The sequence below is a fragment of the Haliaeetus leucocephalus genome, unplaced genomic scaffold (assembly GCF_000737465.1).
Source record: "Haliaeetus leucocephalus isolate CR32 unplaced genomic scaffold, Haliaeetus_leucocephalus-4.0 Scaffold228, whole genome shotgun sequence".
Classification (NCBI taxonomy): Eukaryota; Metazoa; Chordata; class Aves; order Accipitriformes; family Accipitridae; genus Haliaeetus; species Haliaeetus leucocephalus.
The window spans coordinates 8,342,596-8,361,768 of record NW_010972664.1 but is presented as its reverse complement, the minus strand read 5'-3'; the positions used below and the strand labels follow the sequence as shown (position 1 = coordinate 8,361,768).

The 19,173-nt window shown below is 43.2% G+C and overlaps 1 protein-coding gene across 1 annotated transcript in view; it reads left to right on the top strand.

Annotated features, from left to right (window-relative positions):
• Positions 1–19,173, top strand: part of PTGFRN (prostaglandin F2 receptor inhibitor) — a 40,096-nt gene that overhangs the window by 18,930 nt on the left and 1,993 nt on the right. Inside the window, exons 6-7 of the mRNA XM_010567645.1 lie at positions 2,191–2,610; positions 12,290–12,397. Of these exons, the coding sequence (XP_010565947.1) occupies positions 2,191–2,610; positions 12,290–12,397 (528 nt within the window). The remainder of the gene's footprint in view (positions 1–2,190; positions 2,611–12,289; positions 12,398–19,173) is intronic.

Sequence of the window (19,173 nt, the reverse complement as noted above, 5' to 3'; positions counted from 1 at the left end):
CTGCCCTCAAATGAAAAGTCATGAAAGGATGTCTAGGAACAGAGTTTACTCTGTCCTTGCAGGGGACAAGACATTCCCCTGTGTATGGCTGCCTGACCTGTGGCTCAGGGAATAATTGAAGTAAGGCATTTGGAGCCCAGTTAGTAGGGAGTGTTGTCTATTCTCAGCTACATCTGTACTGCTCTGATCACGTGAAGGTATGTGTTAAGCACATGTATGATAGACCAAATGCAAGATTTCTTTTTCAGTGGACCCAGTCCTCTGATGTGAAGATCGACAACATAAAGAACATTTGCATCAGGAGGGATTTTTGCCCAGAGCCGCCTCATAAGGCCTAGAAAGCAGCAGTATGTGGCAGAAAAGTATGGCTAGCTATTTGTGCTTCTGCTTTGGGGGCAAAATATAATTGTCTACTATATTTCTAAAATATGTGGCAAGCTCAGTCTGTGCTGGGCTCCTAAATGCTGCAACCTCATGAAGAAAGTGATACCAGAATCTCATGGACACAGAATGAAGAAAAAATGGATTTGAAGTCTAGAATCAGATGAATGATGAGCTCTCTCACAAGGGAGCGGAGAATGACTCTGTGCGTGCAACTTCAATTGTGATTGTACCCGGAGTGCTTAAATGTGCAACTCTTGTATTCCCACTTGCTTAGTGGGTGGAAGCATGAGGGGGGTTTGGTGTGGAGTATCAAGTAATTCTGTGCTCAGCCAGACCACTAGAAGCAGCTCAGCCTTTGCCACTCCTGCTGTTTCTTTATATAGCTTAGTACTGTGATCTGCTTTATACAGTACTGATTTAAAGTTGTCATACCAGGTTTCTCATCTTGTGGGCTGTGTTTACTCATTGTGAAAACTGCTGCTTGAAGGCAAAACACTGCAAAATGTAATCTTGACAAGTATCTTGTTGCTCTTGTGGGGAGGGCATAAATATTACTGCATTTAGTTCAGTTTTGGGGAATGTGTTACAATCTCACCATTGCTTATTTCCCTTTTCCTGAGAAGTTTCACCTTGCATAAAGGTGATCTGTGTAGTTTTTTGTTTAACATGTCTACACTCGTTTTTTATAAAGGGGGTAAGGGAGACTGTGCTGTAGCGAAGTAAGTCCAGGAAGTTGGACTGGCTGTATTTTTGCAGTACCGCTACTTTGGGAAGTGGCTGTAAGCTATATATTCTGCCCCAGCCCTCCTTTCTTAGGAAGAACCTGGGTGTGCAGGATGTCTCTTCATCACTGTGCCAAGAAACTAGCAACTCCCTTTCCTTTTATCTGATTCCGATTTCAGTCACTCCTCATTTTCTCAATTGCTCACTGCGAGCTTGTATTTTTTGTGTCTTGGGGCTGTGCTCCTAGATGTATAATTTTCCCAAACCCTGTAATTAAAGGATTCTTGAGATTGAGGAGCTGGCAAACTTGGAGAATGCTGAAGAAAGGGAAGGAAACTGAGCAGTAAGTGTTGCTGGCAATCTTGATACCAAATAGACTGTTGAGAAACATCAAGGGTTCTGGTAGGCTTGTACTCTGGTAGAATGCATGAGAAGCAAGGGAAAAACACATGTGGAGGCAGAGGTATACTGAAGTCTTTCAACACAGAGGTGTGTATGTGGGTGTGTTGGGGATGGAGACTTCTCCTGTTACCACCAACTTTTTTGTCATGCAATTTCAACTGATCTTGGGAGTTCAGCTGAATGTGTCTGGATTGCTGTCAGGGTGGATTTTCAAGGGAAATAAAAGAAGCTACACTAAGTGCTGCCGATTTGGTTAGTGGCAGCTTTTGTCAGTAGTCATGAATACTTCAGTGGTGTCCTTGTACTCTGTTGCTGAGGGTGCTTTTCCAGATCCAGTGTAAAACTGGGACTCTGAGTCTTGTCTGACTAATATCTTTACTCCTCAATAAAAAAATCCTGGCGGTCCTGTCATGCTATGACCTGTGTATTGCATTATCTGTTCAGTATTTTGTGTTCATTTGAATTCTTGTATCTTGACCCAAACTGTTGTGTACTGGTGTGTGTGCACTGTTGAGTAGCGTTCTGGGATGTCCACATGTGTTTAGATAAACGTGCTGGGATTTGTTTCTCAAAAAAAGAGTACTTTGCTTATTTGTAATGTTCTAGATTGAAAGGTGCTGCAGAAATATCTGCACCTATTTATTTACCCCTCTCTTGCTGCTTATTTCCTTCCCTCTTCAGATTACACGCTTACAGTGGAGGCCGTGAAATTGAAGCCATTCTTTGTAGCAGGTCACACCTTTGAGATGACATGCAAAGTGTCTTCGAAAAACATCAAGACGCCACGCTATTCTGTCCTCATTACAGCTGAGAAGCCACTAACGGATCAGTCGAATCCCAATGGAACCACTCGCATAATCTCCTTGAACCAGGATTCAGTAGTGCGGCTGGAAGACTGGACGGACCAGACTCGTGTAGACGGTGTGGTTCTGGAGAAGGTCCAGGAGAATGAATTCCGCTACAGGATGTATCAGACCCAGATTTCTGATGCTGGCTTGTATCGCTGTGTGGTGACTGCCTGGTCTCCAGGTGGTGGTGGCATGTGGCGTGAAGCAGTGAATGGCTTATCCAACCCTATCCAGATAGACTTCCAGACATCAGGTTGGTATAGAATCTGGCAGCTGTGTGTCTAAGCCAGAAAGGAAGAGAGTTCTGTGATGTTCTCCCAGTGGTTTCCCTGCCTCTGGGAAATGCCTACTCTTCGGAACATGGAAGGGGTCTCCGAATGGTATGATGGCTGAGCTATGCTTGTCTCCTTTGGTGGTACTTGTGTCCTTTGTGCTATTGATTGTTTACAGAAAGATGTTCAATGAATTGGCGGTAATCATAACCCCTGGGTTTTTCTTTACTAATGCAGCTTTTATGGTTCTGCAGGCTCAGAGCTGATTCTCAGTATAGAATAACTGCTGCCACATTTGCCAGCTTTATCACTAGATTGCTGTTAGGTAGTGGCTGCTCTGGAAGAACACTAATATAGACTAGATTTCTGTTCCAAACCAGACTTGATTAGCATAGCATTAAATTGCCTGAGCACACCTTCCTGTTGATGTAATTGCAAAAAATGGTCAGGTCAAGGCAATGGTAATATTTCAGCCATCTCAGCAAGTGTATCCTGCCACTGGAAGACCTTAGAGGCCCCTTGTGGCTGTTCTACAAAGCTCCACAAATTGGGATGAATTTCAGTACCCAGAGGTGCATCTTGTTCCTCACATCCTCGCTGAAACCCTCACCTTCAGCTGTAGCATAGTCTGCCTGTTGAGATTTTTCTAGAGAAGCATGCCTGTCCTGCTCTGTTGTTGGGGGGAAGGAGAGAGGGACAGCATTGGTTTGGATCATCAGAGATGCATGTTAACACCGACTTCTTATCATGCTATGTGGGTGGGAAGTGCCACATTTTTATAATGGTGGTACACTTAGGAGTGAAGGGCTCATCTTGTGATTTGATTAAACCAAGCTGGTGATTTCCTGAGCAGTTTTGAAGGGCTCTCAGTGTAGCCCAAAGTGCATCCTATGTTGGAGCTCTCTAGCTAGCTGCCTTATCTCAAACCTTCTGCACTCCCCCATACCTGTTCACAAGCACAGCTTGGGAGAAGGTCTCTTCTAACATCCCTTGTTCTTCATGTGAGTTATTCCGCTTATAATAGCGGGGCTGTAGTTTTTTTAGAAGATGTGGCTGTGACTAAGCAAGAGGAGCCTGACTTCTGGTTGCATCTGTAACTAAGGTAACTGTTCTCTATGAGATGACTTCTAAAAACTGAATTTCCTTATACTAGGCCCACTGGGAAAAGGACAAGGGCTGAGTGTAGGGGGAAGCCTTGCAATGAGGACATCACTTTGTAAGAAGCTTGGAAATGTAGCATCCTGATATAAACCCTAATGAAGATGCAGCCTGACCTAAGCTGGCCAGAGAGAGGACACTGACTCAGCTCAATGCTTCTTTCAGGTCTAGATAACTTCTGATTGACTTTTTGTTTAGTTTTATGGTTACTGTTCTGAAAATAATGTTAGTTGCTTATGTTCCAAATGTCTCGTAGAGCAGCACTGTCACAGATGAATATTGCTGTAGACTTGTTGTCTTCTCAGGATGGTTTAATGGACTATAGTTTTAGCCTTCTTACTCTTGATATCTGGGTCAGACACAGCGGGAGAGCACATTTGCAAAGGGGTGATGCAAGAAACCAGCAAGAATGAGATTTATCCCAAACCCCTCCCCTCCAAGCTCTTACATGGAGGCTTTCTTGCACGAAGTGGTCGTTGGTGACTCTCCCAACACTGCTCATGTTATGTCACTTTGAACTCCCAGCCAAAAAGTTTGGCAGGATGCTATTAATATCTGTGGTTCAGAGGGAAACCTGTGAGCTATGCAAGGGAGGGAAGTGTGCATGTTGCAGACTTGACTTCTTTTTGCTGTCACTCTCTACTCCTAGCCTCTTCACCCAGATAGGATTTCTGGAGCATGGAGTAAAGAAAGGGAGGCAGCCTGTAGAACTGCCCTGGGAATGTGTGAATTCCAGTAGCAGGGCTGGAGCAAGGGGAGGGATGGTCCTGAAGCCCTGTCAGCCTTTCATTCTTTACAAAAAAACAGAGAGAGAAACGAGATCCCAGGCACAATTTACTGGAGAGCTATTTCCCAAAATAATCTTGGCATGTAGCAAAATCTGACTTGAAATACCTTCCTTTCTTCAATTGATGGATGAACTTTGTGTCCTTTAGTTGTTACTCAGATATCCTTGCTCGACATTCATCTTGGCATGAGGAGGACGTGATAATTCCACAGTTAGTCCATTCGAACTGTGCTCATTATTTGGAAAATTATTTGGAATCAGGTATACAAGACAGAAGAGGTTTTGTGGGTGTGTTACTTTGGTTTTGTTTGCTGAGTTGTACTGTCTTTGATGCAAACTGAGTCAGGAAGCTGGAGGTGAATGGCAAAGTTATGGAGGGGCTATAAAAACACAGCTCAGATATCACGCTCTTGTCTTGCATCTTGTGGTACAGGCAGCTGTCAAACTTGTTCCCTAATGGGAATGGTGAAAGGCAGAAGTGCTGAGGTAGCTAGTGGCTTCTAGGGAGAATGACAGGCTCTCCAAAATTGGAGGGAAGATACTAACAGGAAAGGGTCAGAAAAAGCAGGGGCAGACACCTCTCCAGGCAACTGTAAAAGCTGGAGAGCACCACTTTGCTAAATCCTGAGTTAAAGGGAGGGTGGGGTGTGATCAGTAGCTTGTGGATGTGTTTCTCCCTGGTAGGAAAACTGTTAACGAGTCAATTGCACTGAGTTCTGGGGTTCTCAAACTGTAACAGAAAGAAATTTTAACTGAGACTGCTAGACATGATATAGTAAGGCAGTATAATTTTGAAAAATAGAGTATTCCAGTCTCCTCCCTACTTTGAAGGCTTGGACAGCATTTTCAGCTTGCACCATGGGGGATGAAGTGGGGAGGTGATCAATACAGAAGCAGCATTTTCAGCAGAAGGAAGCCCTTAAAAGGTTTTACATGAAGCTTTTAGTAGTAGGAGGAATTTCTTTCTCAGTTGTTTTTATTGATTCCCCTTTGACAGGGGATGGGGAAACTTGCTAGGACTGGAAATCCTTCCCTCCAGTTTGACTCCTTCCCAGACCTCTCCGAGTTGAGTGATGTTTCAAGGAGGGGTTTTTAGTGTGCATATGCATTGTGCAATGTGATCTATCTGAATGACAGGAGGCCTGTAAGCGCTTATATATGAGCTGGGGACTGTGCACATGAAACTTCAGTGTTTCCTGCCACAATAGGCTTGAAATGTGTCAGTGCTCTGAAATGTTTTTCCATGAACATCTGTGGAAAATGTCTTGCTCAGATTCTTTCCATTCAAGGCAGAATTGCTGGCTGCCAGCAGAGACCTCCTCTCTTCTTTCTCCACTTGCTGTTGCAGAGGGACATATTTATTCCACTTGGTTAATGATCTGAAATGTTAATGTAAAGGCATTTGTTTGAAACCTCCTGAACTAAAAAATGAAATGTGGATTTTGTCCACTGAATTATATAAACTGGAAGTTGCGGGGTGGTGGTGGTGAGGAGGAGCCTAGTAGGTCATTAGTTTTCAAATATTCAGTCAATGGCAGATTGTTCTCTGCTGGATATATTTTAAGACCAGAGAGGATCTTGTGAATCGTCTGGTCTGGCCTTATGAATAACATGGATCACTAGACTAATTTCATAAACTGAATGCCTGCTCTATATCCAGTAGCTGTAAGCAAACTAAGCTTATTTTGGGTGGCAGGGGGAAGCTGTCCCATATGAAGACTTCAGTATTCTTCAGTGCTTTTTTTTTTTTGGTTTTCCCAGTCTAGAACAGAGGTTCTCCCACTTCTTTTTCAAAGGTTGCCCAGCAATGTGAGGGACAAGAGCAGCTGTCAGTGTTTGTCTTTAAATTTTCTCTTAATTTCATTGCATCATTTCTGCTGAAACTCAAATGCATCCTCTCCTCTTGAGCTACTGGATGATGTATGTGTACGTAGCCTTTCTTTCAGCCTGGAACACACCCGTCTTCTGTTCCTTGCTGTTCTTCTGAAACCAGTGTATGAAGACAGCTTCTTGTAGGACTTGTGATCCTACCCATCCGCACTGAAATATCTCACTTGTCTTCTGGTCACCTGGAGATGTTGCTCCAGTGGCAATGCCTTTGCACTGCAAGGGCTGAGCAGCGGATGAGAAAGGCTGTCGTCTTTTTTTTTTTTTTTTTTTTTTTTTTGTGCACCCCTTTGCCCTCAGCCTTAGTTGAGCTAGCCAGCAAAGGTGGGAGTCAAGTAGCTGGGAACTTCCTTGAGATCAGAATGCTTATCTGATGCAGGTCTGTGTACAGATATCTGGTTCAAATAGCTCCAGCTGGCCTGCAGCTGTTTTTTTAATGCTGAGGCACCTGGTCTCTGTGAAATCCACCTGGTTTATCCTGGCATCATAAATTCTTCTTTGGCGTTTGTCCTTTAATTTTCTATCCCTTTTACCCTGAACCTGGCAACCTATGTTAGTGTTTAGAGTCTCTTTGCACACTATATACTCACAGGTATTTCCACAGAAGTGACTTATTTTCCTTCAGGGAAGTGAGGAGAAGGAAGCTTTTAATCTCAATATGAGAAGTATGTTATGAGAGAACACCATTTGGATCTTGGCTGTGCTCTCAGCTGGCTTCCCCCTGTGCCATTCAGCAGAGGGCAGAAAGCTCTGGAGAGGCAAAAATAAAAGAACTTTAAGGGAAGCGTCTCAATGAAATCTTCAACTCTGGATTACATCTGCATGTGAGCTCATTGCACAGCAATGTATTATCATTCACTTTGGAAGAAGCTGAGATAAACTGAGAGCTGCTGAAATATGAGCTGAGTATTGATGTTGAACTTGCAATTAAAATGAAATGATGCCCTGCAATGACCCTGAGAGATACTTAGTTTCAAAAAAGGAGAATAGAAAGATTCTTAAAGGAAAGAAACTTTAATCATGAAAATGAATGAAGAGCGATACAGCAGACACTTTTTGGCAAGAAAGGCTGGTATTTTCCAGCCAATGTTAATGGGCAGGAACATGGTTTGTCATTGTGTGCCTTTGTGCCTGTGCGCATTAATTTGTAGATGGAAGTAGAAACCACAGGTTAAACCACTGGGGGCTTCTTCCAGTAACAGTTATTGTGACGTTTGGGGTAAAACTTGTTAGGGAACAGCTAACAACAGTTAGGTTGTATCTAAACTTACATACAGCCTTACTACAGTGAGGAACAGAGATTTTGGCTTAGTTTAAATCAAAGGTCTCAGCAGAAGATGGCAATTTAGGGGAAGGCTGATGCTTAGCTCTTAGAATTGGGAATGCTGGTTTGTTTTGTGAATCTGCGCTCTTTAGTTTCTGAATTAGCTGAGGGCATGACACTTATCGTCAAACCTGAAGTTATTAATATCCAATTATTTCTCAGCTTTCAAACTCCTGAGCAGCTTTCTGACACTTTGTTTTGTTCTTGATGAGCTTTACAGGTCATGCTTGATCTGTCAACCCTGCAATTGAAACTAAATTCTAGTTTGTTCATTCTCCCAAGTGACCAGTAGGTGCCAATAACAGTATTTCAAACTGTTAAATACAGGTGGCAAGGTGAGCAAAGCCACATCATCTGTTATCTGTAGAGTTTTATTTTTCTCAGTGTTAATGTAGCATGAACTCAGATCTCGTCGAAGGAGAATTCATGTCACCTCCCCAACCCTTCCTGTGACACTGCAAGTGCTTGAGTGTGGCAATGCTGAGATCCTGATAGCTGGTGTCATCAGTGTCTACTGGGAGTTGCCTGTTACTGCATGCCTGCATCTATAAGCTTGGGGTTGGGGGGAGGGGTCGTGTCTTGGAGGGTAAAAACTTAAGAAAAACACTGGGGGTTTTTGTGCAAAGCCCTGCTTGGTGGAGTCTAGATCCAGGGCCTCTTGAATACTGTGGTGTGATTGGTAATGGGGGAAAAAAACCACAACAGGATCTGGACCTTGCAGAAGATTTTTGTCGCACATTTGTGACCTCTTGGGAGGTCCTCAGGAGCCTTGAAAATGTGTCTGGAAGCATCCTGTGTTTGCTCTGGTGCTGTTTTTTGCCCAGGTGCTTTTCTTGAGCCTGCAGTAAAGCAGATGTCCAGTTAGATAAGGTGATGGTTTTGCTTGTAAGCTGCTAACAAACACTGGTTTGCTGCTGCTTTTGTTTGAGATTGGCATGCAGCTCATTTCTGCTTCCCTCATTCTGTTGCAAGAAAGGTTCAGTTGAAGCCAGAGTAAATTGTTTAAGCTGGGGACATAAATCAGGCAAGTTATAATCAGGTTAAAAGCACTGGTCAGTTGGGGTTTTTTAGAGTAAAACCAAACAAAACCAAGACCAGAACCTGTCTATAGAGAAGGGCAGCATGCAGATGACTTTTAATGAGGGATTAGAGCCATGTCATCAGCTTCTGTGAATCTTTCCCAGGCAGCATAGTGACTACAACTCTTGACTCAAGTGTACCTTATGGTGCAGGGTAGGGGATGAAATGGTCTTTGTGCTCCAGCTCCGGGCTAATTGGTCTCTACTGAAACAGCCTCCTACCTTTTCAGGTTTTGCACTGGGGAAAAAAAATAAATCTATGAAGATGCTTTATTCTGTCCTTTCATGCCTGAGGGCAGCCTGAGGGCCCGGGGCATGGGGTATATCAGCAGAAGGCCTGAGATACTTCCAAAGAAGATGCTTCTCCTAGGAAGTTGCAACCACACAGTTTTCAAGACTGAACTAAGAAGCTTTCACTGTAATGAAGCTTGCTTAGGTTTAAAAAAAAAAAAAAAAAAAAGTAATTGTTTTCCCTCTTCAGCTGAAGAAGGAGGAGCACAACCCCTGACACATGTCTCAACTCTGTTGAAATCCAGTTCTTCTAACACAGGACAGTGATTTCTTCCTGGAAGTACAGATGGTAATTTGCAGGAGATGTATCCTAGTAGGGAAATAACAAAAGGAAAATAACTGTTTGTGGCTTACCAAGGGGAAGTATGATCATGAAATGACAGAGCAGCTGCTGCCTAGCAGCCTTCTTACTTCCCAGGAAGCTTTGACTCTTCATGTGGAAGGCAGGGTAGAGATGCGCTTGGTGACCCAGAACTGAAGGCTGTGTAGGGAGTGCTGCATTACCATGATACATGGCCTTTCCTGGCTGAGTGACCAAACAAGCTTAGCTTTTACCCCTGTGACACTCAATGGCCAGGAGTGCTCAGACTGCACTCTGCATTAGTGGTTTGTTGGCATGCCAGGGTTTGAAGCCAGTGTCTGTTGAATGCAGTAGATGGGGGACTTTCAACCTAGAAATAAGGCCTGAAAAGTCCTGTCTATGTGTACTCTGTCTTTCCTTGTTTACCCTGCCAGGGCAGGGGTAAGGCAGCCCATCTGCAGCCTGACGAAGTTGAGATCATGCAGTTCATCTCCCTTGCTCAATCGATGCCAGCATCTAGCCAGGATGGAGCCTGTTGGCTGGAGTAGAGCATGTCCCATATTCCTGATATGATGTCACCTCGCTGCTGGGACTTAGGATAGACCCCAAGCTATAGACAGTACCAGGATTATTATGGTGCTGTTTTGCCTTTGATTGGTGCAGCAGAGGGTATGTGCTGGGGATGCGGGGATGTTTGTGGCAGATTTTGGCAGCCTCTTTGTTTCTGTTGCTGTGACAGTTCACACACAGCTTGAGACTTTTCTGGTTGCAGTTGGCTGGAGTACCCTGGTCCATGCTGCCTTTAGTCCCCTAGGACCTTGAACTTCTATCTGCACAACTCCAAAGAAAATGATGGAAAATGTCTTGTTTTATCTGAAGACTAATAATCAAATAGGCTGCAAGGGGAATATGGTTGGGAGGTGTGTGTGTGTGAATATCAGGAAACAAGCTGAATTCACATAGAAAGAGTTTGGATAGAGGCTGAGGAAGCAATCGGGTTAATCCCTCTCCATTTCCCCAGAAAAAGATCCCATCGTGCTGAGCTTAAGTTAGGGCTGCAGCCTGCTGATGAAGTCACTACCTGAACAGCTGAACTTCAAAGCATTCTGGGTCTCTTACTTCCTTAAATATGTTCTAGCACAAGCATGTAGGATTCTTAGCTGGTAGTCCACATGTAACCTTTATTGCATCTCTACCACCCTTTTATTGTTGCGTGTTGGGGTAACTTGCAATCTTAATTTTTAATAGAGAGGACTTCTAGTGTCAAGATGGGTATGGACCTCTGGGATTATATGTCTACATACTGTCCTTGTGCACAAAGTACAACTGCTTCTGGGGCAGAAAAGAGGGCTGTAAGAAGTCTATGGTATAACAAAGAGCAGCACATTGTGCCCAGTGGAAATCGTGGGGGGAATTTTGGAAGCCACAGAAGTAATTATTGCACTGTAATTGGAATTAATTTCTTAGTGTGCTGTGTAATCTCTGCTGACCAAAACAAGCCGGGCCCTTGTAGTCTAGAGTAGTTTCACCAAAAAAGTCTGCTCTAGCTTCATGGCACATCCAAGTTTCTTTCCAGAACCTCAGTTTGGAAGTGATGTGATAAGTATGTGCAGTGTGGTTGCGTTATCAGCATAGCTTTCCACAGAAACCTGTCGGGAGTTGTCTTGGATGATTTCCTTAAATGTTCTCCATCAGAAGCATTGCTTGCCACTGATCTTCAGTGGATTTGAAATGTACAGTTCCTGTACTAAAACAGTAGCATGTAAGAGTGGAGGAAGGCAAATCTTCCAATAGGTGGGTTTGTTTGGTTTGGTTTTTTTTGCTCCCAAACCACCTTTCTATGCTTGTTGCTGCTGCTGTCCCAGAGGTAGCTGAGCTGGGTAATGATAGCAGCTAACAGAGTCCAGGGAGGGTAAAAAGAGTTACTACTTAATCTGAGTCCAGGTTCCTTCTTGAGTTCCTTGGCCCCTTCCCCAAAGACATTGCAGAGGCCACTATTAGCGTCAGCTTTCCTCCTACTCATCTCCTTTGCCTTGTTTAGTAGAGAAACCACTAAGGGTATTTTGACACATTCTTCAGTTTCTGCCCTGTGAAATAGAGTACTAGCAATGTTGGCATATCTGAGAAGTTGTGGTTTTGTTAATTTTGCACCAGAGGTATAGTTGTCAAAATTCGGGGAAGTTTTGTTTTTTAACTTATGTACCTCAGAAGTCAAACACCATGTGTTGTCATGGTGTCTGAGCATTCATAACAGCCTAATGGTTTTCATCAATATCATCACCGCTTTGCAACTCAAGGAGTTACTGTACCCTTGGGCTTTGAGACATCTTCTACAGAAGAAGCTATGTGTGGCAGAGCATGAAAGAAAACCTGCGGAAAAGTGTTATCAGATGCACTTTTTGTATTGTCTGTGTTTCAGTTCCATAGCAGAACCATCTGTATTGTTAAAATACTGGTTTGCTCTAACTTGAATTCCTGTTGACCGCCTCAGCCAAAAAGATCCATGCTGGATTAGCCTGAAGACCTGAACTCTTGTACTCTTAGAGGAGTCACGAGTGGAAGACTGGCTCCTCTTGTGCAGGACAGTAGAAGGCAGACTTGGGCAGCAGCCTCTGTGTTGGGTGACAGGTCTGGCAGTTTGGGTACCTTGTCTTAATGCAGGAATTAATGGCTAAAAATGGATAACTATTTTGTGAAAGCTTACATGATTGCTTATCCCTACTTCAGAGCTCTGTCTCCACAAACTAGCAGAGAATGCTTCAAAAACATGCAAGAAAGGTTTTGGATACTGAAGAAAAGCCTGTCATGAATAATTGTGGTTACTCTTTTCTAGGTCCTGTGTTTAATGTCTCGGTGCATTCTGATAACCCAACGATTTACCAGGGTGAACTGGCAGACTTGCTGTGTATCGTCACAATGGAAGGAATGGCACTTGAGCCAGGTATTTTGGTAAAATTATTTTACTTGTAACTCATTTGCCTTCACCAGGCAGAATAATACCAGCAGTTACAACCCTATGTCCTTTGAGTGAGGCTGGAGAATTAAGAATCGGCATTGAAAATCCTATAGAACTAGGTAAATACAGGAGAGCATGTTTGCTTTACACAGCCCAATTTAAAACAAGGATTTTTGTTTCACATTCTGAGTGGAGGGGAAAAAAGTGTTCTCACTGCTAAACACTCCTGTGCTGTCTGTACCAACTGATCCCACTATTGGGAATCTCAGCCTACAACCACTAGATGGGCCATGAAAACTATTCCTGTTTCCTTTAATTGGAAGGGAGGTCCATTGGCAAAACCTGTTAGGAGAAAATGGTCATCTGTAAACAAATCTTAAAGTTACCTGGCCATTCAGCTCACACTTCAGAGTGAATTTAAGGCTGAATGTAAATCTAAAAATCACAATAATTTGACTACTGCAGCCTAAATGCCAAAAATGGATGTTTATTGCTGATGCTTTCAGAGGTGAGCCTCCTTTTTTGTGTGGAAGAAGAAAGAAACACAGTATCTCGTTGCTGTTAAAAGGATAGTGGATTCTTTAAAGGCAAATTTTTATGAAGAGCTGAAAAGTTGAGAGAATTGCTCAAAACCTAGCTGCTTGCCAAGCATTGTCTGAGCTGCTTTTCCTCAAAATGCTGTGAGAATAACTCTGGTTATTGTACCCAAAATTTGGGTTTGGAGTGAGTTTAGTTTGTGTTGTTTTTTTTTTAAGTCATTCTCTCTCTCTGAATATAAAAATGTATTTTAAATAAATCTATAAATACATATGTAAATATAAATATATAAATGTATATACCTAAACATAAAGATGTCATGATTCATGTGAAACTTGGAAATCTATGCGTGAGGCACTACAAAAGAGATGCTGTGCAGAAAATATTACTTATAACGTAGTAGCTGATGAGATGAGGTACCAAGCTTAGTAAAGGCCCATCACTTTGAAATTCCAAGATGTCTGTTCTACATCAAATCTGAGTGTAGCGGGGAAGCAATTTGCAAGATTACAGTTGTGTGTTGCCTGTGAAAAAATGATAGAAGTCTGTAGATTGTATTACTGAAATGCTTGGTAGGGAGGAAAAGCTGAGTAAACTTTATTGCTGTCAAAAGATTCATAGCCTGGGATATTGGACACAGTAAGCAGCGATATATACCTGTATGTATACCTCGGTCTGTCCTGCGGTTTCTGCTCAGCAGGAAGCCTCTTCTAAGTTGAGGTGTGTCCAAGCTCTTACCGGTATTGTTGTGAGGCAGTACCCAAAGCAGCTGGCTTCCTTGGCAAAGCAGGAATTGCTGGCAGGGAGCAGCTGCTGCTTCTGCTGGTGTTTGACAGCTAAAATAAGCTTGGGGTTGCCTTGTGAAAGAGGCCTCAGCATCCTTGACTCGCTTAAAACTTGAAAAGAGACCATGTAGTAACAGTGGGGCTCTTCTGTCAGTGCTCTGCTGTAGTTGGGTTTGTGATGTTTTTTTGTGTTTGGTAGCTTGAGACTGAGACAAGTACTGACAAGAAAGATAAGGATAATCAAAGCGATCAAAGTAAAAAGGTATCCTCTTTGAGGAGCCGCTCATCGGCACGATGAAGTTTTAACTGGGCAACTTCATGGATGTCTGTTGATAGATGCTGTCTGGAGTTGGAAATGATACTGTTTCCAGCAGTCATGAGCAGCCAGTGCAGAATTTTAAATGTCAGCACTGTAATCTGTTCCATAGCTGGGTAATGTCATCTTGAATGTGGCAGATCTCTGCCTCTGGGTTTTTTGTTTGATTGGGGTTTTTTTTGTTGTTTTGGGTTGGGTTGGGTTTTGTGGGGGGTTTTTTGAGTCTGAGTCCGTAATGGGGCAGATAAGGCACAGGCAACAGATGCACCTAGAATGGAGTAAAATGGGGCGTTGTGGCAGGTTTTAGGGAATGTTTCAGTCCATGCTCTGAGCCTCCAGTTGCTGAATGAGCAGGATTTGGGGCCTAACCAGCCATGCTGCGTGGAGAAACCCCATATGGGCCTTTCATATGAGCCTAAGAAGCTGGCCCCTCTCCTGTCTTTGCTGGTCCTCTGGTTGAGACTGGCAGAAGAGCTGCAGGGAAAGCTGGAATCTGTGCAGCAGCTGTAGGGTGTGCAGACTTCCTTCGTCAGTTTGCCACCTTGGTCTTGAGAGATGGAGGGAACTAGGGCAGTGGGATAACGGAGCATGTTAGGTGAAGAAGGGCCTTAAGGACTTATATGAGCACAAACACATGTAGTTCCTCAGTAGTAACTTTACATCCCTGTATCCCATCTCTTATCTGTCTCTATGCTGAGTCAGTATCACAATTTATTTCACAACTGGAACGGAGAACTCGCTTTTTAAATGAGTGCCCAACATTAGACAGACTGTGAAAATAACAGGGTGTCTCATCCCAGTGGGGAAATGAGGCATGTTGTTAGGGAAAGCCTACACCAGGTAATCAGATAAACAGACCAAGAGTTGCCAGCATCTCCTAAAAGAAAACAGATGACAGCAGTACAGACATGGTCTTTCCATTTGGGAATGTGATGAGAAAGGAGAGCAGAGCAATTATATTTGACTCTCTTCTGACGGGCATGATGGCTTTCAAAGGCCATCTACTCTTCTGGTGTCAGACCTGCTGCAGGGCTGTGTTTTGGGCCCTCTTGTGAGCAAAGCATCAGGGAATTTCACAGGATGTCTTGTTAAATGTGCATTGAAAGCACTTTGAACACAGTTGGTATGCCTGCCAGCTCTGCTCTTGTGCACATAGGTACTCAACTTCGCAAGCATGCATGTGTATTAGTAGGTATGCTTCTTGTAATAAGTTGAGGTGTCAGGTGCCACCTCTTCTCCCTCTTTGTATACACAATCAGAAAAATAAAGTACTTCCAAGGAGCTGAGGAAAAGTTAAACGACCAATGATCTTTGTCGGTGCCCTTCTTTGTTACAGTTAGATCCATCCATTTGTTTCTAGAAGTATTACTTATTGGTTGGACCCATGTCTGGTAGAGGCAATTCACAGTAGTCTGTGTGTGTTTGTGTGTACACACCCTATGGGAAGTTTTCAAAAGGGTGGAAAAGGTTTTGGCGTGACTGTTGCCTGCTTTAATTTCCTCTGCTTCTTTGAGACTGATGAAATGGAGTGTGTATTACTAAGCTCAGTACATAGCAGCAATTGCTCCATCTAAAGAAGTGCTCCTTTGGCTTGGCAGCTGTGGTTGGTGTTTTGAATTGATATGAGGGGAGTATGTGTGTGTCAGGGGGGAATAGTAGTTCTTCTGTGCCCTGAAGATATAAAAGCTGCTTCTGATATTTCTGTTGAATACACATTTTCACAAACGATCTCTCTAGACTTCCCAGATCACCCCTTCTTGGGCTATGTGCTTAGGGATTTAAAAGTATTACTTACTGTGCCTGAAAGGAGATGTTTTTTTTTTTATCTACTCCAGACAGACCCAGTGGGCACTCTGGAGAATTTAACAAAACCAGCTTGTTTACCTCTCGTATGGCTTGAAATGGTTTGCTCAGCTCTCTAGGAAGCCCTATTCAACCTCATTTAAATGTAGTAAACAAAAAGGGTCTCAAAATTGTGATTCAACACGGTAACAAGATGCTGAGAGAGCTCCATTCTAAGCAGTGGAAGTGTATGGTTCCTAAGAGCTGGTCTAGAAATAGGATTCCCTGTTTTGAGGAGTGATTGGCCAGGGAAGCAGCTAAAACCCAGACAGCTTAGTCCTGTGTGTCAAATTGAAATGTGCATAAAGATGTGCTTTACATGTTGATGATCCTCACTAACTGAGGAGGGGAGGAAGCATAGCACCACTATTACTCTGCTCACAAAGCTCTGAAGCTTCCAGCTCCCAGTGCTTTGTGTTCCTTTATGAAAGCAGCCGAGTTGCATGACTTGGGGGCACTGAGGTCCTTGATGGCCTTCTGAGCTTAGCACTGGGTTGTTACAGTTTCCTCTAATGGGGGGCACCTTGTCAAGATGTCCCACACTACTTACAACATTGTGGAGCACGGAAGGAACCAGTGAAAGAAACCTTGGTAGTGTTAAGTGTGAGTGTTCTTGTGGTTGGGTTTGGTTTTTGTAGATTGAGAACAAAAGTTGTGAGAGTGACTTGTCAACATTGATGCAAGGTGAGTGTGGAATGGTACAAATGGTTTTGGGAAGCCTAGTGTGTGACCTCTTTTATGTCAGTAAAATTACATATTTATTAGCACTTAGGAGCTGCATGTTCATCACTGATCTTTAGAGAGTACCTGATTTATGTCCTGGTTTTGCTAAATTTTCCTGTGTTTTTACTGGATGAAAACCAGAGATATATAGAAATGAATCAGATGACTCTGCTGTGTGAAGCTATTTCAAGGAGGATAGTGACAAAGAGTACTTAGAGCCAAATCCTCCCCCTGACTGTCTGTAGTGAGTCACTAATTGCACACTATGTATACTGACTAATAAAACATGTTGGCATAATACTGTTGTCCCATATTGTAATTACAGAAGATAGATTCAGCTATTTCAAAATGACAGCAAATGCCTGCACTCAACTTTGTATGTGGAGGGAAGGGAACCTCAAATTGAAGCTGAAAAGAAGGAATTCTTCAAAGGTAGCAAGTTGCCTGGGAATCTGGAGGCTAGATATTTTGTTTTATATATCTAAATTTATTGTTTAAACCTTTTTCAGCAAGTGCAATGGTGCATTCAGCATAGTTGGACTTAGCCTGGAAGGTGTCCATATGCTCCTATGGTACCTGGAAACACAAGAGCTAATGGCAGTCTTGATGATCTTTGGAAGGAATTGGTTGTTCCCAATGTGACTGCCTGTGGACCAGTGTTATTACCGTATTTGGCATAAACAGGCAGCAGAGATGAAGAGCAGTTTATAGAAACAGCTCTTTCCAGTAGAGGCCCTGTTTCCCACAGACAGTTGGATGAGTACACAAAGCAGAGGTCAAAGTTTGGTCCTGTTAACTGAACATCTGTTTATGCTAATTTTTATTAACTTTGCTTTCAAGGGAAGCAGTTCGAGTGCTATGCCAAGTAGCTAATAGTAGTATTTGTAGTATGATAGGCAAGAGTGATTGTTGTGAGGTCTGCTGGTCCATATGACCTGTGCCAACCCCCATGTAGGACTGAAGACCTACTCCTGCTGTAGGGCTGCAAAACAGGCCAGGTGCTCTCTTGAGCACTGTTCTGTGCTGTCACCTGGAGCACCTGGCCATGGCACACAGGGCAGGAAACTAGCTGGTGTCCCAAAACAGTTGGTTCAGCCAGTGCCTCTGGTAGTAACATCTACTTTCTCATCTTTTTGTTTTTTTTTTTTTTTGAAAATGTTTGTAAAACCAGTGCACCTTATGAGGGACTTAAAAAAACCACCCATTGTTTGGGGTATAATTGTCTGCAGTAAGGGGGAATGTTCTACCTGGCTGATGCCATACTTCAAGCAGCAGAGCTGTGGATGTCCCTTTACTTCACTTTAATTTAAAATATTATTTTAAGGTTCCCTTCTTTCCCAAAGTGTTAGCTTGCCTGATAGAGGCTTAAAAATCATCTTCGCTTCTATGTGTAAAGAGTTTGAGTACAGCAGCAGGTTTAGGGCTTTAATTTTTCCATTAGCCTGGAGGTCAAATGTGAAAGTTTAGAGAAGAGCAAACTCAATTAGGCAAAAGATCAGTTTTAAATTTCAGGTTGCTAATACTGTATTTTTCAGAGATCTCAATACTAGCAAATGGAGGTTTGATACATCACCAAAATCACTGGGACTGCCTTAGGTGTGAAAAGGTTAAGCCCTGTGCACACATTTTACCAGTACCCCAAACTCAGGACAGAAATAGTAACCTCTGTTTCCACTTTGGGCCCATCAGTTTGCTGATGTGCCCGGAAGGAAGGCCTGTTGATGAAACAAGTGAGCAGGCTTTCCTGTCTATGCTTTAGGTCATGGCAGGTTTCAGACTCTGACAGGTGTTGCTGGGCTCAGGTTAGCAAAGAATAGCAGTGATTTTTAAAGTAGATACTCAGCTACATCAGCCTAATAGGGTTAAGACTGAGATCAGCTAATGGGATCAATAGGATCTTGCGTGAATGTAGAAGGAGCTAGATGTGCTGATGAACTCTGACTACCTGTCAGCTGTGTTAAATGTGGAAGGCGTTGTAAAAGCGTTTTATAGACTATCTCCTTGGGTGGTAAAACTTGTACAAAGCATGATGCCTGATGATGTGCGACAGTAACCTACAACTCTGGAAAAAAACGTATAAAAGCATTGTGGTCAGGCTTTGCTCCTGAATGCTTTGTACTTTTGTAGGTAATTTCTTATGCTCTGTGCAGAATCTCTGTATTCATTCAGGCAGACTAAATGCAAGGAAGGGGCCTCCAGGAAAGAACCTGCTGGCTTTGTGGCTGTGTAGGCCCTGCATGAAGATAGTGATGGCAAATCACTCTCTGCTAGCAAATACCTGGCACTTCCACTCCCTGTTCACTGTAGGTTCAGCATAATTACAGAACTTCTTATTACACTAGGCCTGCTTGGTGAAAACTTAGATCAGAGATTAAATATAAATTTTAGGATAGCAGGCAGGAAAGCAAGAAATCTCTTTGTTGTCCCTCTAGTAAGTCACCCTTTCTATGCAGCTAATCATCCTGCCAGTGCATTTCATTGCAGTTCACTGCTTGAATCCTCCTAGAAAGGACATGTTCAGGGCACCCCCCTTCCCCCCCCTTCCCCCTCCCTTTCCC